At 43.9% G+C, this 20,115-nt stretch overlaps 2 protein-coding genes across 8 annotated transcripts in view; one reads left to right on the plus strand and one right to left on the minus strand.

The window, feature by feature from the left end:
• The first annotated feature begins 101 nt into the window (after positions 1-101).
• Positions 102-11,363, plus strand: LOC101743491 (uncharacterized). Of its 4 annotated transcripts, none has more exons than XM_062675590.1 (2): positions 102-738; positions 2,259-5,953. In XM_062675590.1, the coding sequence occupies exons 1-2, from the start codon at positions 712-714 to the stop codon at positions 5,784-5,786; spliced, it is 3,555 nt and encodes a 1,184-aa protein (XP_062531574.1). In that variant the 5' UTR covers positions 102-711; the 3' UTR covers positions 5,787-5,953. The 4 variants fall into 4 exon arrangements, with proteins under 4 accessions (XP_062531574.1, XP_062531576.1, XP_037876036.1 ...); XM_062675592.1 differs by having other exon boundaries at positions 239-584; XM_038020108.2 differs by lacking the exon at positions 2,259-5,953 and adding an exon at positions 6,596-11,363 and having other exon boundaries at positions 405-584.
• The window catches only part of LOC101736701 (dynamin-like 120 kDa protein, mitochondrial), a 28,709-nt gene continuing 19,948 nt past the window's right edge, over positions 11,355-20,115 (minus strand). For 2 of the 4 annotated variants that reach the window (XM_021346324.3, XM_021346323.3), the window contains exons 14-22: positions 19,757-19,950; positions 19,241-19,318; positions 15,990-16,343; positions 14,106-14,220; positions 13,932-14,030; positions 13,729-13,810; positions 13,047-13,181; positions 11,957-12,026; positions 11,355-11,885 (exon numbers count right to left, since the gene is read on the minus strand). In XM_021346324.3, the coding sequence (XP_021201999.2) occupies positions 11,821-11,885; positions 11,957-12,026; positions 13,047-13,181; positions 13,729-13,810; positions 13,932-14,030; positions 14,106-14,220; positions 15,990-16,343; positions 19,241-19,318; positions 19,757-19,950 (1,192 nt within the window). In that variant the 3' untranslated portion in view covers positions 11,355-11,820. The remainder of the gene's footprint in view (positions 11,886-11,956; positions 12,027-13,046; positions 13,182-13,728; positions 13,811-13,931; positions 14,031-14,105; positions 14,221-15,989; positions 16,344-19,240; positions 19,319-19,756; positions 19,951-20,115) is intronic. The other 2 variants (XM_062675593.1, XM_021346325.3) reach the window with 1 other exon arrangement.

Below are 20,115 nucleotides of genomic sequence, written 5' to 3' on the forward strand. Positions count from 1 at the left end.
AGCAAGATTCAGGCATCTGTCAAATATCTTGTGTTCTGTGATGGCTACCGCCACATAAGCTAATATTTTGAAAAATTACCTGCGCTTCGCCTACAAATGAGCATGGTGCTATTTACCTTACTGATACTGCCTTAATTTACTCGTATCGGTGCAGTGCAGAAGAAAACTTCTATAGCAATGTGAAGGATATTAATAGCGTTGTTTTGAGTTTATCCTTATGTATCGATTTAAAGTCCCCAGTGCGATAGTTCAACTGGGAATTATAAAATCGAATGTAGACAAAAGGGCGATATGTTTTTAATTAAAATAGAATCATTTAGAATTCAATAACAAATCGATATTGAAAAACCAAAACATTGATATTTCATTTCGATCTATCGATTTTTTTAGCACCCCTATATTATTTTGTATTTAGCTTGTTTAAATGTCAAATTAAGTGTAATACATTTAAATAAAATACTTAAACCTAAGTACAATTAAGTACATACATACTTTGATACTTTATATTTATGTTAGTTATTAAACGCAAAAGCACCGGGACGTTTGCATTTTTGACAACAAAGTAAAGGAAAATGACAAATATGGTAATCTTTGATTTTAATTACCTTGGCGCATATAATACTTTGCCTACTAAAACTAAATGTAAGCTACTAATTGTTAACCGAATAACCGAATTAAAATAAAAAGAAGTGGTAATAAATTTTGCTATAAATGCAACCGCTGCCTAATAAGATCACGGTAAGTAAATCGAAATATTAGTATCTGTCTTTTCTAGTAAATGTTATCGTGACCATAACGCCATTCGCTTGAAAAACGACTAAACTATGGCTTTAGATTTAGATAAACACTTCATTGCCTGTTTTCTTAATTGAATTTAATGCTCTGCAGAAATCGTTGGCCAAGGTCATCCAAAGTTATTTACTCACTTTTTTTGTTACATTTTCTTAATCATGATCATAATATGAGAGTTAATAATTAATTATTAACGAAAATCTTTTATTAATTCTATATATTTAAATTTATATCACATATCTATCTTTTTTAATTCTTGTTTAGAAAAAAATAAAATCTAAAACTCCTAATTAAATATATAATACATGATGCTATTCGAACTATGGATAGCGACTTACGCGTCTTATCTGAGTGGAGTAACGCGTACGGCCTTAAACTGAATCCAACAAAAACGCAGTGTATAATTGTTGGCAGCCAAAGGACATGCAGTAAGATAGAGTGGACACATCTGCCCCAATTGTCTCTTGACGGGATAACCATCCCGTTTAGTGACACCGTTAAAAATCTTGGTGTTATCATTGACCACAGTTTGTCATGGGGACCACAACTGGTGTCAGTCAGTCGCAAACTATTTTCCTCTGCAGGTTCCTTACGTAGGTTGCGTAATTTTCTTCCAACATCTACTAAAATTGCACTTGCACAGTCTCTTTTACTCCCCATTATTGATTATGCCGACGCCAGCTATCTTGATCTAACCGAGGCCCAGCTAAATAAACTTGAGCGGCTTCAAAATTTTATCATAAGGTTTATATTTGGTTTACGCAAATATGACCACGTCTCTGAGTATCGAGTTAAGCTCAAGTGGCTTCCTATTCGTTATCGCCGGAATGTTCATATATTGTCTCTTCTTTACAGTGTCCTGTTTAATTCCTCGTCCCCGCGCTACCTTCAGGAACGTTTTGATTTCCTACATACTGCAAGCTCTCATTCACTCAGGTCATCGGAGAATTTAATGCTGAAGTTTCCGGCTCACGGGACGTCATTTTATGACCATTCCTTTGCGGTTGAAGCTGTCCGTTTATGGAATGCGTTACCTTTAAGCGTTAAACAATCGTCCTCGCCGGAAATTTTCAAGTCCAGATTGAAATCGCACTACTTTGCTTCTATGATATAGCTGTATAAGTTTCTACTTCTTTTGTATTTTATCTTGTATATTTTTAGTATTTATTTGTATTTAATCGTATGTAAGTTTATCTTATATGGTATTTATTTTTCACATGTGTATTTAAGTATATATTTTTATGTAAGTTTATTAAGATATAGCACCGTCCAGTTAACTTATTCCTCTCCCTGCAAGGTTGCCTGGAAGAGATCGCTTTCAGCGATAAGGCCGCCGATTTATATACCGACTTTTGTTTTATTACTTTACTGTGTACATATTAAGGTGTTATATAAATAAAGAGTTATTATTATTAATACATTTTGTCGACAGTTATTTACATTACTTAAGTTTGCTCTCTTCTCAGATCCCGATGATGTGCCCTATCACGCTTACAGAACCGAACCTGGGAAAACGTCAGTTTCAACTCAACAACATGGTCAATGAAGCTTACAAAAACAGTATTTCATTTGCTGAAATTCAGAATTTACCAGAGAAGTCTCCAGTAGATAGATTATTCAAGATAGACATGGCGTCCAAACTGCGAAACGTAGACTTCATAATCCAAAACCTCCGAGACGAGGATATGTTGTATGTGAGTCGAGCACTGAAGTCGAAGTGGTTGTTGGACCCTGCTCATGAGGCTATGATGACGCCCCAGTGGTTGGAAGATGAACTGTTTCCTACAATGTTTACAACGGCTGTCAGCAAGATGAAGAACTGGTTATATTTGAATCTCAAAGATGAACTACGTTGTCAAAAATTCTATCAGTTCTACAAAGAAAAAGAATTTCATTATGCTATGAAATTTTTCGTACATTGTTCTCAGGATTACATAAACAGTGAAGTCCGTGACATCTTGGGACGTTTGTCTCCACAGCACTTTAAAATCCTGTGTGAGAAGTGCCCGCAGGTTGCGGAGATGTATTTCAATGAAGTTCATAGTGATGACGAAATACTAACAAAATTCTTGGATAACCAACAAGCTTATTATATTGGTTTAAAAGGTATTTTAAAACAGGATCCAACTACATTTTTCAAAATATCAGAAGAGATTTTTGAGAAGAAATATAATCCTTCGCTGACTAGATACATCATGAAACATCACAGAGATAAGTTTAACAGAAAGCCTGAGCTCTATGCAGCGCTGTTGCTGCACACCAAGACATTAGCTCAGTGTCTGAGTGCCGAGGAGTGCAAGCAACTTGTTCTTAGGCTAGCTCGGGCTAATTATCTTAGCTACTGGTTCACCTACAGCAATGTGGAACCACTAATCAAGAGACTGAAGCCTGAAGAACGAGCCTCCTTTAAGAAACAAGTATTTGTGAACAAGGATGTGGGTACTATTGTGGAAGAATGGCCGTATAGTATTCCAGCTCTGCCTACACAGCCATCATATTTAAATGGAACTCATGTTTTTGATGACCAAGAATACTCTCAGGGTCTGTGTGAATCAAAGCTGCTTGGTATTAAGAGACTAATAAAAAAGAAATGTGCTAAATGGTCTGAGTGTGACATAGTACAATGTGAAGCTTTGAAATCATACTTAGATCAGCTCTTTGATGAATATAGATTTACTGGTTTCAGTAAGACATTCTATGAAATATCCAAAAGGATCAAATCTGAAAGCACATACAAAAACCGTGAATACATGATGCTTGTTCTGGTAAGTAAAACTGGCGGCAAACCAGAATGTGTTGCTTCGCTCCTAGAGCTGTTACGGCAGCACAGTAACGAGCCAGCCAACTTGAAGGCTGCAGTGGTCAGGAGCCTTGTGAAGCGCGCTGCAGTGTGGCGTCTACCGCAGGACACGTGGGAGACCCTAATGGTGTTCGCACAAGGACTAGGTCTCGACGGAGGCCCCGCTGAAGCCGAGTGTCACGAAGGGATGCACGCTGTTGTCATGCGGCAGCTGTTGGGCAGCGGGGAGGTTGAGGCTCCCGTGCGCGAGGCTTTTTTGCAGAATTTCTCTCTGTTCGACCAATATTCCGTGAATGCTGACGAACGCCAAGTGATTAAAGAGCGACTTCCCAATCTACTCCTAGCTGCAGTTGACGCAGAATCAGATCCCCAAGTTCGCGCCGGGCACCTTTGCCTGCTACTAGACACTCTGCAGACTTACAAAGTTCGGGTGGAAACGACAGCCCTGATCCCTGCTGTAACGCATCTAGCGGCACTCGACTTCTCTTCTGCTGAAGGTATACTGCGGCGTCTCTTTAATGCAAAGATTGCTCGCCGCATACTATTCCGCGAGAATTTTACTCTGATCCAAACTGATGTGTCTTACCTGAATGCCCTGCGTCATGACACTTCTGTTCTAGACGTGAACAAGTTTGTAGAATTAATTGAAAGAAAAAAAATGCGTCCTGAAAAGTTTCTGAGGAAACTGTCGATATATTTCACAGAAAGAGACGGCCTGGCCGATGTGTACCTTGCATCCTTGAGGGGCCGTGTGGTGGCAAATTCCGAGGTGAAGCAGTCCCTGGCACGGCCGCTGTGCATCCTGCAAGGAGCAGATCTGACATTCCTCAGAGGACTCGACACGAGCCAGAAGCACATCGCGCTGTTAGCAGCAGCTGTTAGAGCTAACATGCATGTCGGCAGACGCAAGCTCCGCCTGGACGAGACCAGCTTGACTGAAGTTGGTGCCAAAGCCGCGGCCAACAAGCTTCTATTGTGCCCAGCGTCACAAGTAGACAGTAACGTACGATTGTTGCTTCAGTGGACACGTACTATTAGATTAGCTTTGATATTGGCTGAGAGGAACGGAAAAGAAGCAGAGACGTATGCAGCGGCGGTCAAACTGAAGTCTATTGGAACGCTTAAAACAGCCCTAAAATATTTTTACCGAAAGGGTAATTCACTTGATTTACGTGTATGGGAAATTATAAGACCTGTTTTGGAAGGAACGGATCTCTCACTGAAGACCCGGACTCACCTACAAAAATATATCTTAACAATTAAACGTGTTCCCCTTAAAATTAAGCCGGAATATTGCGCAATCCTGTACAAGATGCTCAAAACGAGTAATCCGCGCAAGGCCACGTGTTTACTTTGCTGCATCGAACATTTGATCCTGAATACTGAAGAAACCTTCATTGAGTCGACGCTCGTCGAATTTTTCAAAGAGGTTGAATCGTTGCGGTATTCTGTTAAAACTTGTGATTTGCTTCAACGTTTTAGAATCTTGATCAAATATTTGCTACTGTCTAAGAATGAAAACGCCCAGAACAAAAGATTCGAAAATCTTGGCGTGCCGCTCCTGAACTTCTTAAGGACCGCAATCGCAGGTGGCTACGGCTCGTTCACCGAACTCTTCGAGGAGGTCCTTCGAACCTTACGCTATCATAAAGCACTCCTCGACCCGATTTACCAGTCCCCATTGCCAATACTAAAGAAAATCGTGGCTTGGATGCACGAGAATTTACCTCTAGAGCAAAATTTCAACTGGTTCATAAACATTCATTTGACCATGTTGTATTCGAAAGCCATACGCGAAAGTATGGTCTTGAACCCCGAAGTGTTTGACAACAAAACATTGATGCGATCGCGCGGTGTGGATCTGGTTGGCCGTTTGTTCGGCACATACATAGCGCAAGAGATCAGAGAATTGATTCCACGTTATTTTGCTTCCATCGTTGAGATCTATCGCGGCGGACTGGAGAAGTACTTCAATGACTACTTCGAGTACGACGCCACGAAGCGGCGCCTCGCCCTCGCTATCGCGGAAGGGGTTCTCGAAGAGAGCGAGGGCGTGGAAGCGAAGATAGCTGTGTATTTTCTGAAAGACGAGTATTACTCCCTAGAAACCGGTGAAGCGAGCGGTATCGTTGATCAAATGCGACAAATTGAACACACGGAGACAAAATTCTTTGTATATGCGGAGCTATTTTGAGAAATCGTTGGATTTTTGTTAAATGTGTTTTGATGTTTTGTTTGTGCTTCAACATGTACCTATATATATATATATCTATATACATATTATTTTGCTGTTGTAATTGACGAATATACTGCGTCATAAAACAAAGTGTATTGTTTTTGCAAATAAAAATTTAAAAAAGATTTGTCAGTGTTTGTTACCTGATTGTCTCTGTCTCTACCTCTGCGTCTATATGATCAAACTCAGAACTTGTGTCTGCGACAGTACAGTGTGAGGTTAGATAGTAAAAGCTTGTAAAAATGTATTCATTTGGAAGATGGTAACGATAGGTTACAAATTTCTGACTTTTTTACAAGTTTGGTTACTCCATCCAAAACTTGTGACCTAGAATCATGAGTTTCAATTTATACGTTTACTAATGGTATCTATGATCGTTCTAAAATGTATTGTTGTTGCTCTTGAAGGCAGATACGGATCAAATGCGGAGCTCATGGACATCGGCAATGTAAAGTCAATAGTTATGGTAGGATAGTTCAATAGAAATACATATCTGGTGAACATATTCATGTTCATTGCCATTTACTGCGTTGTCAATCTTGTATATGATTACTCAGTGTATATTATATTTCAATTAAAATAATATTTGTTATTTTTGATTGTATGGTCGTGTTCTGCGCGTTCGCGTAGGTATTTTATTGAGTTCACACTATACAGTTGTTGGATATTTCTGCAAAGATTACTGGTATAGTACCATCAATGAACAACATGCGGTATTCAAGTAGATTGTGGATAATTAACTGATTTTCTTAATTTTTTGTTCTCAGATCCCCACGATGTGGCCCATCACGCTTACAGAACCGAACCTTGGGAAACGTCAGCTTCGACTCAACAGCATGGTCAATGAAGCTTACGAAAACAGTATTTCATTTGCTGAAATTCAGAATTTACCAGAGAAGTCTCCAGTAGATAGATTATTCAAGATAGACATGGCGTCCAAACTGCGAAACGTAGACTTCATAATCCAAAACCTCCGAGACGAGGATATGTTGTATGTGAGTCGAGCACTGAAGTCGAAGTGGTTGTTGGACCCTGCTCATGAGGCTATGATGACGCCCCAGTGGTTGGAAGATGAACTGTTTCCTACAATGTTTACAACGGCTGTCAGCAAGATGAAGAACTGGTTATATTTGAATCTCAAAGATGAACTACGTTGTCAAAAATTCTATCAGTTCTACAAAGAAAAAGAATTTCGTTATGCTATGAAATTTTTCGTACATTGTTCTCAGGATTACATAAACAGTGAAGTCCGTGAGATCTTGGGACGTTTGTCTCCACAGCACTTTAAAATCCTGTGTGAGAAGTGCCCGCAGGTTGCGGAGATGTATTTCAATGAAGTTCATAGCGATGACGAAATACTAACAAAATTCTTGGATAACCAACAAGCTTATTATATAGGCTTAAAAGGTATTTTAAAACAGGATCCAACTACATTTTTCAAAATATCAGAAGAGATTTTCGAGAAGAAATATAATCCTTCGCTGACTAGATACATCATGAAACATCACAGAGATAAGTTCAACAGAAAGCCTGAGCTCTATGCAGCTCTGTTGCTGCACACCAAGACATTAGCTCAGTGTCTGAGTGCCGAGGAGTGCAAGCAACTTGTTCTTAGGCTAGCTCGGGCTAATTATCTTAGCTACTGGTTCACCTACAGCAATGTGGAACCACTAATCAAGAGACTGAAGCCTGAAGAACGAGCTTCCTTTAAGAAACAAGTATTTGTGAACAAGGATGTGGGTACTATTGTGGAAGAATGGCCGTACAAGGTTCCTACTATCCCTAAACAAACACACGATAGTGGGAACCATGTCTTTGATGATGAAATTTTATCGACACTAGCTGAAATAAGTTACAAGAAATGTTTTTTGTCAAGTAAGTGTCGCATGGAGTGTGCTGCCATGCAGTGCATGCCGATTCGAACCTACTTAGATCAGCTCTTTGACGAATATAGATTTACTGGTTTCAGTAAGACATTCTATGAAATATCCAAAAGGATAAAATCTGAAAGCACATACAAAAACCGTGAATACATGATGCTTGTTCTGGTAAGTAAAACTGGCGGCAAACCGGAATGTGTTGCTTCGCTCTTAGAGCTGTTACGGCAGCACAGTAACGAGCCAGCCAACTTGAAGGCTGCAGTGGTCAGAAGCCTTGTGAAGCGTGCTGCAGTGTGGCGTCTACCGCAGGACACGTGGGAGACCCTAATGGTGTTCGCACAAGGACTAGGTCTCAACGGAGGCCCCGCTGAAGCCGAGTGTCACGAAGGGTTGCACGCCGTTGTCATGCGGCAGCTGTTGGACAGCGGTGATGTGGAGGCTCCCGTGCGCGAGGCTTTTCTGAAGAATTTCTCTCTGTTCGACCAGTACTCCATGAATGCTGATGAACGCCAAGTGATTAAAGAGCGACTTCCCAATCTACTACTAGCTGCAGTTGACGCAGAACCAGATCCCCAAGTTCGCGCCGGGCGCCTTTGTCTGCTACTGGACACTCTGCAGACTTACAAAGTTCCGGTGGAAACGACAGCCCTGATCCCTGCTGTAACGCATCTAGCGGAACTCGACTCCTCTTCTGCTGAAGGTATACTGCGGCGTCTCTTTGATGCAAAGATTGCTCGCCGCATGCTATTCCGCGAGAATTTTACTCTGATCCAAACTGATGAGTCTTACCTGAATGCCCTGCGTCATGACACTTCTGTTCTAGACGTGAACAAGTTTGTAGAATTAATTGAAAGAAAAAAAATGCGTCCTGAAAAGTTTCTGAGGAAACTGTCGATATATTTCACAGAAAGAGGTGGCCTAGCCGATGTGTACCTTGCATCCTTGAGGGGCCGTGTGGTGGCGAATCCCGAGGTGAAGCAGTCCCTGGCACGGCCGCTGTGCATCCTGCAAGGAGCAGATCTGACATTCCTCAGAGGACTCGACACGAGTCAGAAGCACACCGCGCGGTTGGCGGCAACTGTTAGATGTAACATGCATGTCGGCAGACGCAAGCTCCGCCTGGACGAGACGAGCTTGACTGAAATCGGCCCCAAGGCCGCGGCCAACAAGCTTCTATCGTGTCCAGCGTCGCAAGTAGACAGTAACGTGCGATTGTTGCTTCAGTGTCCACGTACTGTTAGATTAGCTTTAATATTGGCTGAAAGAATTGACAAAGAATTTGAGGCTTTTGTTACGGCATCTTTTCTAAGACCTGCATCTATAGTAATGTCTGCCATAAAGTATTTTAAACGTGCTGGTTCTTCGGTCGATATTCGTGTTTGGACCACGGTTAAGCCTATTATAGAAAAAACAGATTTTTCTAAATATGTTCGGAGGAGCCCCCATGAATTTATAGCAGATATAAAATTCATTCCACCAAAAATTCAACCAGAATACTTCGTCACTATTATCCAGACTCTAAAAATGCTCAACTACTTACCTGCGCTCTCACACATGTACTCACTAGTGTTGAACCTTAATCAAAATTTTGTTGATCACACGCTGTTGGAGTTCCTTGATCGATTTTCTTGCGTTTCGTCAAAAGACACAGAAAGAAAGCTTAAGGTTACAAAGCGATATATCCGTATTTTGATGAAATATTTACTTATGTGTAAGTCTGAAGAAATACAAAAGGAGAGGTTTGAAAAATTAGGGTATCCATTTTTGAAATGTCTCGAGTCAGTCAACAGAGAGCACGAAGATGTTATTTTCGATTATATCGGCGTTATGTTAACGTGCATTCGTTGCAACGAAATTTTCGATCCCAGCTATGTGTCTCCGCTCCCAATTTTGGACAAAATTATTTCTTGGATGAATCTCACTTTCCCTATCGAAAAACATTTAAAATGGCACTTGTCGCTTCACCTCACGAAATCGTTCTATAGAGCCGTGAAGCAAAGTGTTGTGGATGCGCCTTGTGTTTTCGAGGATGAAAAACGAAAGAGAACAGAAGGAGTCGACCTGGTGGGCCGATTGTTCGGTCGGCTAATAGCAGCCGACATTGAGGAAATGACATCGAAGTATTTTGATTCATTTGCCATATTGTACCAACAACTGTTAATCGAGTATTATTCTGATCAATTCGAGTACAGTAAGTCGCTGACGGAATTCATGATCTCGGTGATGAAAGGGATCTCAGAGACAAACAGAACCGGTGGAGTGGTCGCCTTACGTTTCTATAACGACATAAGACTGAGGTACTGCATAGAGGAAGACATCAACGCACATATACTGAATGATTTTAAATTGAAAAATGACAATGAAATCAACTTCTTTATGTTCGGTGAATGTTACACATCTTTTTAGACGGATATTAACCCTTTGACTGTCGTGTAGTTCACCAGTGCCCTCCGTGGCGCACTGATGTAATTATGTCGATCTCTGTCCGAAGGCGCCGGAATATTTAGTAGACTCGGGAAAAGACGAATCCGAAGATACCTACTGAGCATGAATCTATTTCTAAGAGACCTAAAAGACTAAAACATACATTAAAAATACAAGAAGACAAAGGAAGGGAATCCAGGCGCTTAGTAATAGAATTACAACAAATAATTACAACAGTGCGCCACGAAGGGCCCCGGTGACCTACACGGACGCTAAAGAGTTAAAAGATTGATATCAACATATTATGAAGTGCATTTCTTGAACAGTTTTTATTTAATTTTCTAACATTTTGTTTAATTTAAATTATATAATTTATAATATAATTTATCCAACGGCATTATTCTTGCTCCTGTTACACATGAGGGTAATATGTTTTTTAAAATCTGGCCAGTTTAAACCAAATACGGAAATGTGGATCTCATGATGCCGATTGCGATGCAGGCATCGAGCTGGTTGCGGGGGGAGGGAGGTTGTGGGGGTACGCCAAGCAAGCGCGTCGGTCGTCGGTATGTGATTTGCAACCCAATTGAGATACTATTTTGGAAGGTTTAACGTCCTCGTAATGAGGACTCCATTGAGCGGTTGGTGGTGCAAGGGAAAGTCTCTCAAAGATGTCCAACACGATGGTCGACCTCATAAAATCTGTGACTCACTCCAACATAAATGATTGCTCTCACTTTGCGAAACATCGTGCTATATGGCGTCGCATCGCGAGAGCATCGGTATCGCAGGATCCGACTGATGCATGACCACGACCACTCTGTCAAGAGTGTACGAATAGGAAGGAAGGAACGTCGAAGAGAAGATCTTACCGATCGAGTGATATTGCTCGGTAGACCAACAGTCCGAATGTTGTTGTTCGCAACTTGTATATAAGCAAGCTTATCTTGACAATGTCGTAAGCGAGAATGAGGCATCTGTCAAATATCTGGTGTTCTGTGATGACTACCGCCAGACTATCAAATTGTAACATTTATATGCATGTGTATATTTAATTTGGTTTACTTTTTCTGTTACTTTAATTAATTTTTGATTGGCTTGATTTTTTGTTTTGCTCGTGATTTAACATGTTTTTATTTTTGAAGACCTTTAATTGGTTTTCTGTTTGTATCTGCTGTTTTTCTAGGCCTGGTCTTGCTTTTTTACACAAATAATAAAAAGGTTTATATTTTTTATTCGTTTTATTACATAACTTACAATCAAGCAGCTGTAGGAACAGTACAATAAATATAAATACATACATCGATAACGATCGTCGGCGTTTCAACAACTCTTAAATGCATAACGTATATAATTAAAAACATAGAGAAGAATATGGAGGGTAGGCGTTACTTTGCAGTAAATTATACGAAGGACACGATGTTGCCAGTATTTAGAACATTCAACGAAATGGTAGAATTGCAAAATGTTACCAAGTATCAAACCCAGAGTGTACATTTATTTGAAGGTTGGAATTAACCCGAGTGCCCAGTGACAACTGCAAACAAGGGTGTGGGGGGGTGTTGTCGGGAATTCCACTATCGAAGAATTATAAATATAGTTTTTTTTTCTGTTCATTAACATTTAGTACATAACATGACCGTAAAGATATCCTTTTTACACAATAAACTAGAATACACAACATAAAACTACTTTTCTTTGTTAAGTGCTTCGATAAATTCCTCTAATTTCTCTTGTACTTTCCGCACTCGTTCTGTGAACAAAGTGACCAGTTAGAGCACAGCGGCAAGAGCGGACAGTCGGTCCAGTTCCGGTTGTACTCACTTAGTTCCTCTGCGAGCTCCACCCGCCTGCCGGACAGCAGCTGCTTCTTGAGGTCCGCGTCGGCCGCCATCTAGGGACAAAGGGATCAGTTGCAGCGGCGGGGGACCGACGGGGCCCAACAGGTGTCAGCACAACGTGCGGGGAGACAGTAGACAACCGAATTCCAGCGCACTAGTGCGTGCGTGTGTGCATGTGTGTGAGTGCGCGTGTCTGCGTGTCTGTGCGCGTGTGAGTGCGCGTGTCTGCGTTTCTGTGCGCGTGTCTCTGCGCGTGTCTGCGTGTCTGTGCGCGTGTGAGTGCGCGTCTCTGCGTGTCTGTGCGCGTGTCTGCGTGTCTGTGCGCGTGTCTGCGTGTCTGTGCGCGTGTGAGTGCGCGTCTCTGCGTGTCTGTGCGCGTGTCTGCGTGTCTGTGCGCGTGTCTGCGTGTCTGTGCGCGTGTGAGTGCGCGTGTCTGCGTGTCTGTGCGCGTGTCTGCGTTTCTGTGCGCGTGTCTGTGCGCGTGTCTGCGTGTATGTGCGCGTGTGAGAGCGCGTGTCTGCGTGTCTGTGCGCGTGTCTGCGTTTCTGTGCGCGTGTCTGCGTGTCTGTGCGCGGGTGAGTGCGCGTCTCTGCGTGTCTGTGCGCGTGTCTGCGTTTCTGTGCGCGTGTCTGCGTGTCTGTGCGCGTGACTGCGTGTCTGTGCGCGTGACTGCGTGTCTGTGCGCGTGTGAGTGCGCGTGTCTGCGTTTCTGTGCGCTTGCGAGTGCGCGTGTCTGCGTGTCTGTGCGCGTATCTGCGTTTCTGTGCGCGTGTCTGCGTGTCTGTGCGCGTGTGAGTGCGCGTGTCTGCGTGTCTGTGCGCGTGTCTGCGTTTCTGTGCGCGTGTCTGCGTGTCTGTGCGCGTGTGAGTGCGCGTCTCTGCGTGTCTGCGTTTCTGTGCGCGTGTCTGCGTGTCTGTGCGCGTGTGAGTGCGCGTGTCTGCGTGTCTGTGCGCGTGTCTGCGTTTCTGTGCGCGTGTGAGTGCGCGTGTCTGCGTGTCTGCGTGTCTGTGCGCGTGTCTGCGTGTCTGTGCGCGTGCGTGCGTGCGCTTGTGTGTGTGCGTGCGCGTGCGTACCTCATCGAGCACTTCCCGCAGCTCCCTGTCGAGCCTGGCGGCCTCCCGGTTCCCGATCTGCTGTCGCAGAGCGTTGGCCGTGGTCTCCAGGGTCTGCTGGATGCGCCAGAACAGCACCACCTCGCAACACTCCTTCTGCAACATTACTCATTTATTACTCATAGTGTGTTCACCGCGGCCGCTGGTCCGTCAGCGAGTGGTTCAGACCGCGCCCGCCGGGGACCCCGGGGGGTTACAAGTCGGTGCTAAAGTTTTGTAAACTTTTTACTTTGTTACAATAAAACGGACAATAAATTGTTTATTTCTAATAAATGCTTATGACTGATTCGGTGGTTAGTTAGCGTCTCTTAGTACAGGGCGGGGGTCGGGGGTCCGATACCAATATCGGGCCAAAAATCTGCGTGTTGAACAGGTTGTTTGTTTGCTCTTTGCTGGGTGAGTAATATTTATATATGTATATGTTTAATCGTATATGAATATGTACATCTGTCTGTACGACGGGGACGGGAGGGGGAGGGGGTCCGCCTGCGTCTTGTCTCTTGTTATTATTGTTAATTAGAATTAACTGACAATCAATGTCCACTTCTTTTTAAGCATTTGTTACCAACGACAGTATGCGTTGTTTATAAGTTCCGGGCGCGTGCACGCGTCCCTCAGACTAGCGCAGTGGCGGTGGACTCACCCCGGCGCCGTTCTGTTGGCTGTACAAGTAGAAGCTCTTCCTGCAGTCCCGGGCGCGGGTCAGTGCCTGCTCCAAGAACTTCCTGCAACGTGCCACATTACGTACATAATTTTAGTATTGATTGTGTAGGGCGAAGAGTCCCTGGACAGCGCCGAAGAAGCATTTCACAGTTATAATAAACTAAACGAGCGGGCGGCACTCACCTCAGGTACAGCGGCTTCCACGTCTCCCTGATGTAGTCGTTGTCCACCTCCACGCCCTGCCGGCGCAGGTTGTCCCGCACGGCCACCACCTCGTCGTACCTGCGGGCCACACGCGCGGTCAGCAGGGTGCACTGGGGCCGAGGGGCAGGGTCGGGGGGGTCGGGGGGTGCTCACGTGAGCTGCGGGCGCGCGGTGCCCAGCTGCTCCAGCTCGGCGGCCAGCAGGGCGCGGCGCCGCTGCTCCTCCGTGGGGCTGCTCCAAGACAGCCAGCGCTCCCGCCATCCCGGACCTGTGGACGCGGGAGCACCGGTGAGCATTGTCGACTCGCTGTAACCTTACATTTTTTTATGATGGGTGGACCAGCTCACAGCTCACCTGGTGTTCAGTGGTTACTGGAGTCCATAGACATCTACAGTGTAGATGCGCCGCGCCACCCACCTTGAGATATAAATTCTAAGGTCTCAGTATAGTTACAACGGCTGCCGAACCCTTCAAACCGAAACGCATTACTGCTTCACGGCAGAAATAGGCGGGGCGGTGGTACCTACCCGCGCGCACTCACAACACGTCCTACCACCAGTAAACAGATATTACTCGAACTGTGAATGTCTACAACGTGATGTTTTTTGGGGCCCATGAAATTTAAATTTTTTATTTATTTTTTTATGATTGATAAAATACTGGTGGCCCGAAGGCCTTTCCAGTTTCACCAGGACAGGTGGGCGAGCAAAGGCTCAGCCAGGAGGGGTGGGATTTGCTAACAGCTACCCGAGCGCCTCCAAAGGAGACCTAACAACTCAAGAGTAGCTGCTTCGCGAATGAATCTACTACCGGATCGGAATCGCGACCCGCTGAGAAGATCCGGCGAGAAACTCAGCGAGCTAATTCATGGGTTAGGTTACACGGCGAACTCTTTGTCGAGTTCGACGAGTACGATTACCGAGGTCCCTAAGCCTGCTCCTAGTGTTAGAGCTAAAGGCGTCTAATGCAAAGGTTATTGGATCTGATGGATCCGTAAGGACGTGTTTAGGGCGTCGACGGTGACTGGCTCCTGCGTGATCAGGATTCGAGGAGTAGTCAGCGGCGGCAACGATAAGGCGATTATCATGACGCATAGCCTTATCGAAGTACCGTTCCGACGCTGACTTCATGTATTTCTGTATAGATTCGAGGCCCAGGTCGTCGTGTAGGTCAACGTTCCTCACGAACCACGGAGCCCCGACGGCTAACCTGCAAAAGCGGGATTGTAGAGATTGGAGGGTGTCTATGTGTGTGCGGGCCGCGTGAGCGAACACCACACTCGCGTAAGTCATGACGGGCCTTATGCAAGTTTTGTAAAGTGTCACCTTGTTCCGAAGGGACATTTTACTCCGCTTACAGATCATGGGATAGAGTCTGCCGAGAATGAATGCGGCACGGTCGCGGACTGTTTTTATGTGTGGGCGGAATGTCATGGATGCATCCAGGGTGACTCCCAGGTACTTAACCTTCCTGACCCAGGGTATAGGTTGGCCGAAGAGGGTGATCGGGGGAGTGATATTTCTCCTCCTAATGCGGGAGGAAATAAGCGGTGAGTTGGCTCATGAGATATGAAATCGAAGTCTCAACGGTAGTGTGTAGCGGCTGACCCACTTTCAAAGTAGAGCGAAGAGGACCACAATAGGCGGTGGTACACCGCGCGCTACAGTACACACGCTACTAATGAATGCGACCTCTACCCCACGCATCCCTTAGCCACCTTACGTCACTCAGGAGAGGGGATGAGGGTGCACTGTTGTGGGCCCCACAGCCAACAACGTCATTTATAGAATAGAGCTGGTATATGAGTGATCAAGGTGACGAAGTACCAGGTACAGCGTGTGCCCACAGTTTAAGCGTAGTCATAAGAGACATTAATAGACACTTAATTTGTTATACAAAATATAGAACAATTTTAAAAAAATATTTAAATATTTTCTAATATTTACAGCAGTTAGTTTTTATTGTTTCTTCAAAAACTTTTTTTTAATTATAAAGAATAAAATGTTGAAGGTTGGTAGAGCGAGTGTGGGTACGCACCGGTGAGGTCCCGCAGACGGTCCCGCGCGGCCCCCAGGCGGTCCCCCAGCGCGGCCTCCAGCAGCGCCACGGCGCGGTCCCAGTGCGCGCGCGCGCTCACGCAGCGGTCCTGCAGCGCGTTCAGCTGCAGCACGCGCAGCACGTCCTGCGCGCGCTCCTCCCAGTCGTGCCGCAGCAGCGCCTCGCGCACGGCGTGCTCGCGCAGCCCGCGGAACAGCGGCTCGGGCTCCGCGGGCTCCGTGAGGCGCGAGAACTCGGCGCGCAGGGCCTCCCGCCCGGCCTGCACCGACGTGCCGGGCAGCTCGCGCTCCGCCCACTCGCGCAGCTTTATGTCCACTATCGTGTTAAACTTGTCTGCAACGAGTTCGCTGTTAGATAACTTTTGAAAACCCTTTTCTCATTTTACATATACTATAATATAGTTATTATTAAAGTGAAGCTTTTATTACATCGTCTCAAACTTTTTCGTCCGTGTGTTGCATGTCGCGTGACGGTCGGCCGCGGAGTAGGGATAAAGTGCGAGGCGCTCGTCAGAGCAGCCAAGGCCAATATGGCGGCGCATATAACTATACGCGAACTCGCAGCAGCTGACCGTGTAGTGTATAGAGTATTACTCATTTGTGCCAGTGCTCCACGCTATTTTGTTTGTTTTTGTAAGTGTTTAATATAAATGTTATTTGTCAGAGTTAAATGTCTATAATGTGAAAAAAAGTTTCACTTTTACCGTGATTTCATAAAACCACACAATCCTTTTTTTACCTATTTTTTTTTAATAAAACCAATACTTTTCCAGAAAATAAACTACATTCTATTTACTTATCCAAATGTAAATAATAATAATCCTTACATAATCAATCACAGAGTACGGAACTACACTACACAGGGTGCGCCACAAAAGGTACATCGAGCCGAAATCTGTACCCAGTGTTCTGTTAGAACAATTGATTCGACGACAACTGTTCCCAAGTAAACAGTTTTAAAATAAATAGTACTTAAAGATAACGAATGAATTAATCTTCTGCCAACACTTGAATAATGTTTTAAACAAGGTACCCTAATATAATGGTGAAAAATAAAGTTGGGTATAATAGCCGGCAAACTTCTTGAGCATTTGTTGACGTAGTGGGGGTAAGTTCGCGCATGGTACACTCACGTGCAAAAACATTATTTACTCTGCGTCATAATGCAATTAAATTATTAAAATCAACATATGTATTTATTTATATGTTTATTAGAACATCAACAAAAATATAGGTTAATAATTTTAATAATTGAATCTTGGGGTAAAATAGATATTCCTTCTATTAAGTAAAAACTAGAGCTGTTGCTATGTCTTGGTTCAGTTGAAGCGAAGCTGGTATTTGTAATTTTTTTTTCGTTATCATCATCTTGACCATCATCATCGTCACTGTTTTCATCACCAGAGTCGCTATCATCGTGATGAGTCGACATAGTGCTCATCGGTGTAGTTTATAACTCGGTCGGTTCCGTCTTCTTTTTTGTCTATAATTAATTATTTTTTGAAGATATTCGATTCGTAGTAATCGAATGTAACTTTTTTCAATTACCAGCTTCCGATTATTTTCTGTTTTTTTTCCATCTGAAGCCTAGCTCTTTCATAATTCGTCGTAAACTTCATTTCGAGCCATTAAATTTTATATCTTCTTTAAATTTTTCGAAGCCTTTCTACGGTACGGAGTTTCGCTGCTTGTTATGTAGTTATTATGAATACATCTTTTTATTACAGATTGAATGAAACTATCCATTCCGGTAACTTTCTTCTTCCCTGATCTTTTCTTACCCGGAGTCCGAAACACGACGAGCAAGCCAGAGCCTTTAGCTTCGTTAATAATGCACCTAACAGTACTCACTGATGTTTTTGTTGCTTCCGAAGTCTGTTTTACTTTTTCCATATCATTCTTCCCCTGTTTTATAATGAAGCAATATACGTCGTACATAATTTTTCTACCCTTTCTTTTGAATACTACACCAGTTTGTCACTGCATAGTGTATTTTTTATAAAAAATTAACAAACACTCGAAAAATAGCAATGGCAACGAAGTCAACAAGCAATTATAACAAATAACTTAACGATTAATAACGATAGACTTTCCACTGTACGCAAGCGTACTTTTGGGAGCAAGCGGAACGAGGGCGCGGTGCGGGACGCAAGGTTCGACTGATCTACCAATAACGCGCTCGATACGATTTCCCCTGCCGTCGCGCCTCACCCTCACCACCAAAGTGATCTAAAATTCGGTTCTGCGCAGTCAAGGTCATTTGCTCAAGAAGTTTGCCGGTTACTATACACAAAGGGATGTGAGTTTGTGATAAAAAAAAATATTGCTAAGGTGAGTGGACGAGCTCATGGCTTGAAACTGACTGAAACGCGAGTGTACGACCAGCCTAATGGAGTTCGGAGAAATACAAAAGGTGCACGTGACGTCACACACACGCATACAAGTCGCAGGCCTCTGGGCCCTGAGGGGTTTTCTGATTATGTGGGCACATCATACAGCTTCTATTCACTTTGCAATAAAGGTGAAGGTTAGTTTAATAGCATTTGCATAAGGTTGAATTTTGCAATTTTAAAGCCTTGTGCAGTTACTATTATTATGTTGGCATTTTTTGATGTGAAACATCTATAGCCGCACGTAAAACCGATTTCTGGCGTGGCGACGCATGCCGTGGCGACGCGTCGCTATGCGCAATCGACTGTGCGATTCTCTCCCACTCGATCCGGCGTTAAGCTATCTCTCTCGCTACACTGAGCTCGGATACCTATAGTGTATACTCCGTAGTGTATACAGTGTTGTTTACTACAGTACACATAACCTGTGTTTTACTTGAAAATAAATTATTTTTTCGTAATATTTTATTTTATCATTATGAAATATTTAGTTCCTATCACAATCTGTTCTTTTCTGCATATTACTTTTACAAAATAATGTCGATGTTTCATAACAGCCAGGCGTCCCGTGACGGCTCACATTTTTTTTGTATTCAGTTTAAAATGAGTGAAACGATATTATTATTGTCTATCTCTTTCTGACGCATTTAATTGACTGAACGTCCTACCGGTCTTTTTGTTGTATAGTTTCTTGGCTGTCAGTGAGTTGTGTCAATAAATAAATTCGTTTTTGTATGAAACTACAAATTTTTTTTAAATGTGGTTTAAATGTCTGATACTATAGACAATCTACGACTTGATACACCCATTCTACGCTGTCTGTACTGGGAGGGACGCTTACTGAAGTCGATCCCGGGGGGGCCGGGGGGCCCGGGGGGCGCGGGCTCGGCCTTCAAGTGTATCTGACGGAGCGACGGCTCTGAGAATTGTTTATTTACTTTACTTTCAACTATTTTGATAAAACAATTCTATTTTATTCAAATTGGTGTTGGATTTGTTTTATCAACTTAAAAGGCAAAATGCGGCTCATGACGTCACCTGTGAGTACACGGACGGTTTCACTGCCCACAATAAACCCAAATTACAATATAATAAATCGATTATTGATGAGGTAGCTGGGCTGGCAATTGCTACACTTTCTTTTTCCGAAAAGATGCCTTACAAAATCATTAAAATTTGAACATTTCCCTATCTTGTCATTATTGACCGAAATTGTTTTTTTTGTCTTTTTTTTTATGGCAATAACTTTACGTTTTAACTTTATGCCAGTTTGAAGTAAAATCGAAGTTGTTAATAATAGATATGGATTGTCCAGAGGCGTGTCCCGTTGGAGTGGTGGGGGGTTGGGATGGCTCACCTTGATCGTCGTGCGCGGCGGCGGCGGCGGGCAGGTAGATGCGGTCCATGACGGTGGGCGCGGCGTGGTCCCACAGCGCGTCCCGCAGCGCGTGCTCCCAGCGCTGGGCGGGCACGGCCGACAGCTCGGCGGCCTGGTCCAGCAGCTCGGCGCGCGCGCGCTCGAACAGCTCGTCGCGGTCCAGCTCGCGCTGCCTGTCACCATCAACCCTATACTGCTGGTAGGACTTCTTGTGTATCCGCACGGGTAGGTACCACCACCCTGGCTATTTCTGCCGTGAAGCAGTGACGCGTTTCGGTTTGAAGGGCAGCCGTTGTAACTATATTGAAACCTTAGAACTTATATCTCAAGGTGGGAGG

This window comes from Bombyx mori, chromosome 24 (assembly GCF_030269925.1).
Source record: "Bombyx mori chromosome 24, ASM3026992v2".
In the NCBI taxonomy this organism is placed as follows: domain Eukaryota; kingdom Metazoa; phylum Arthropoda; class Insecta; order Lepidoptera; family Bombycidae; genus Bombyx; species Bombyx mori.

Coding starts and splice junctions, on each gene's coding strand:
- LOC101743491 (XM_062675590.1), top strand. CDS start 712: ATGCAACCGCTGCCTAATAAGATCACG. Junction 739..2,258: donor CGCTGCCTAATAAGATCACG/GTAAGTAAATCG, acceptor CTCTCTTCTCAG/ATCCCGATGATGTGCCCTAT.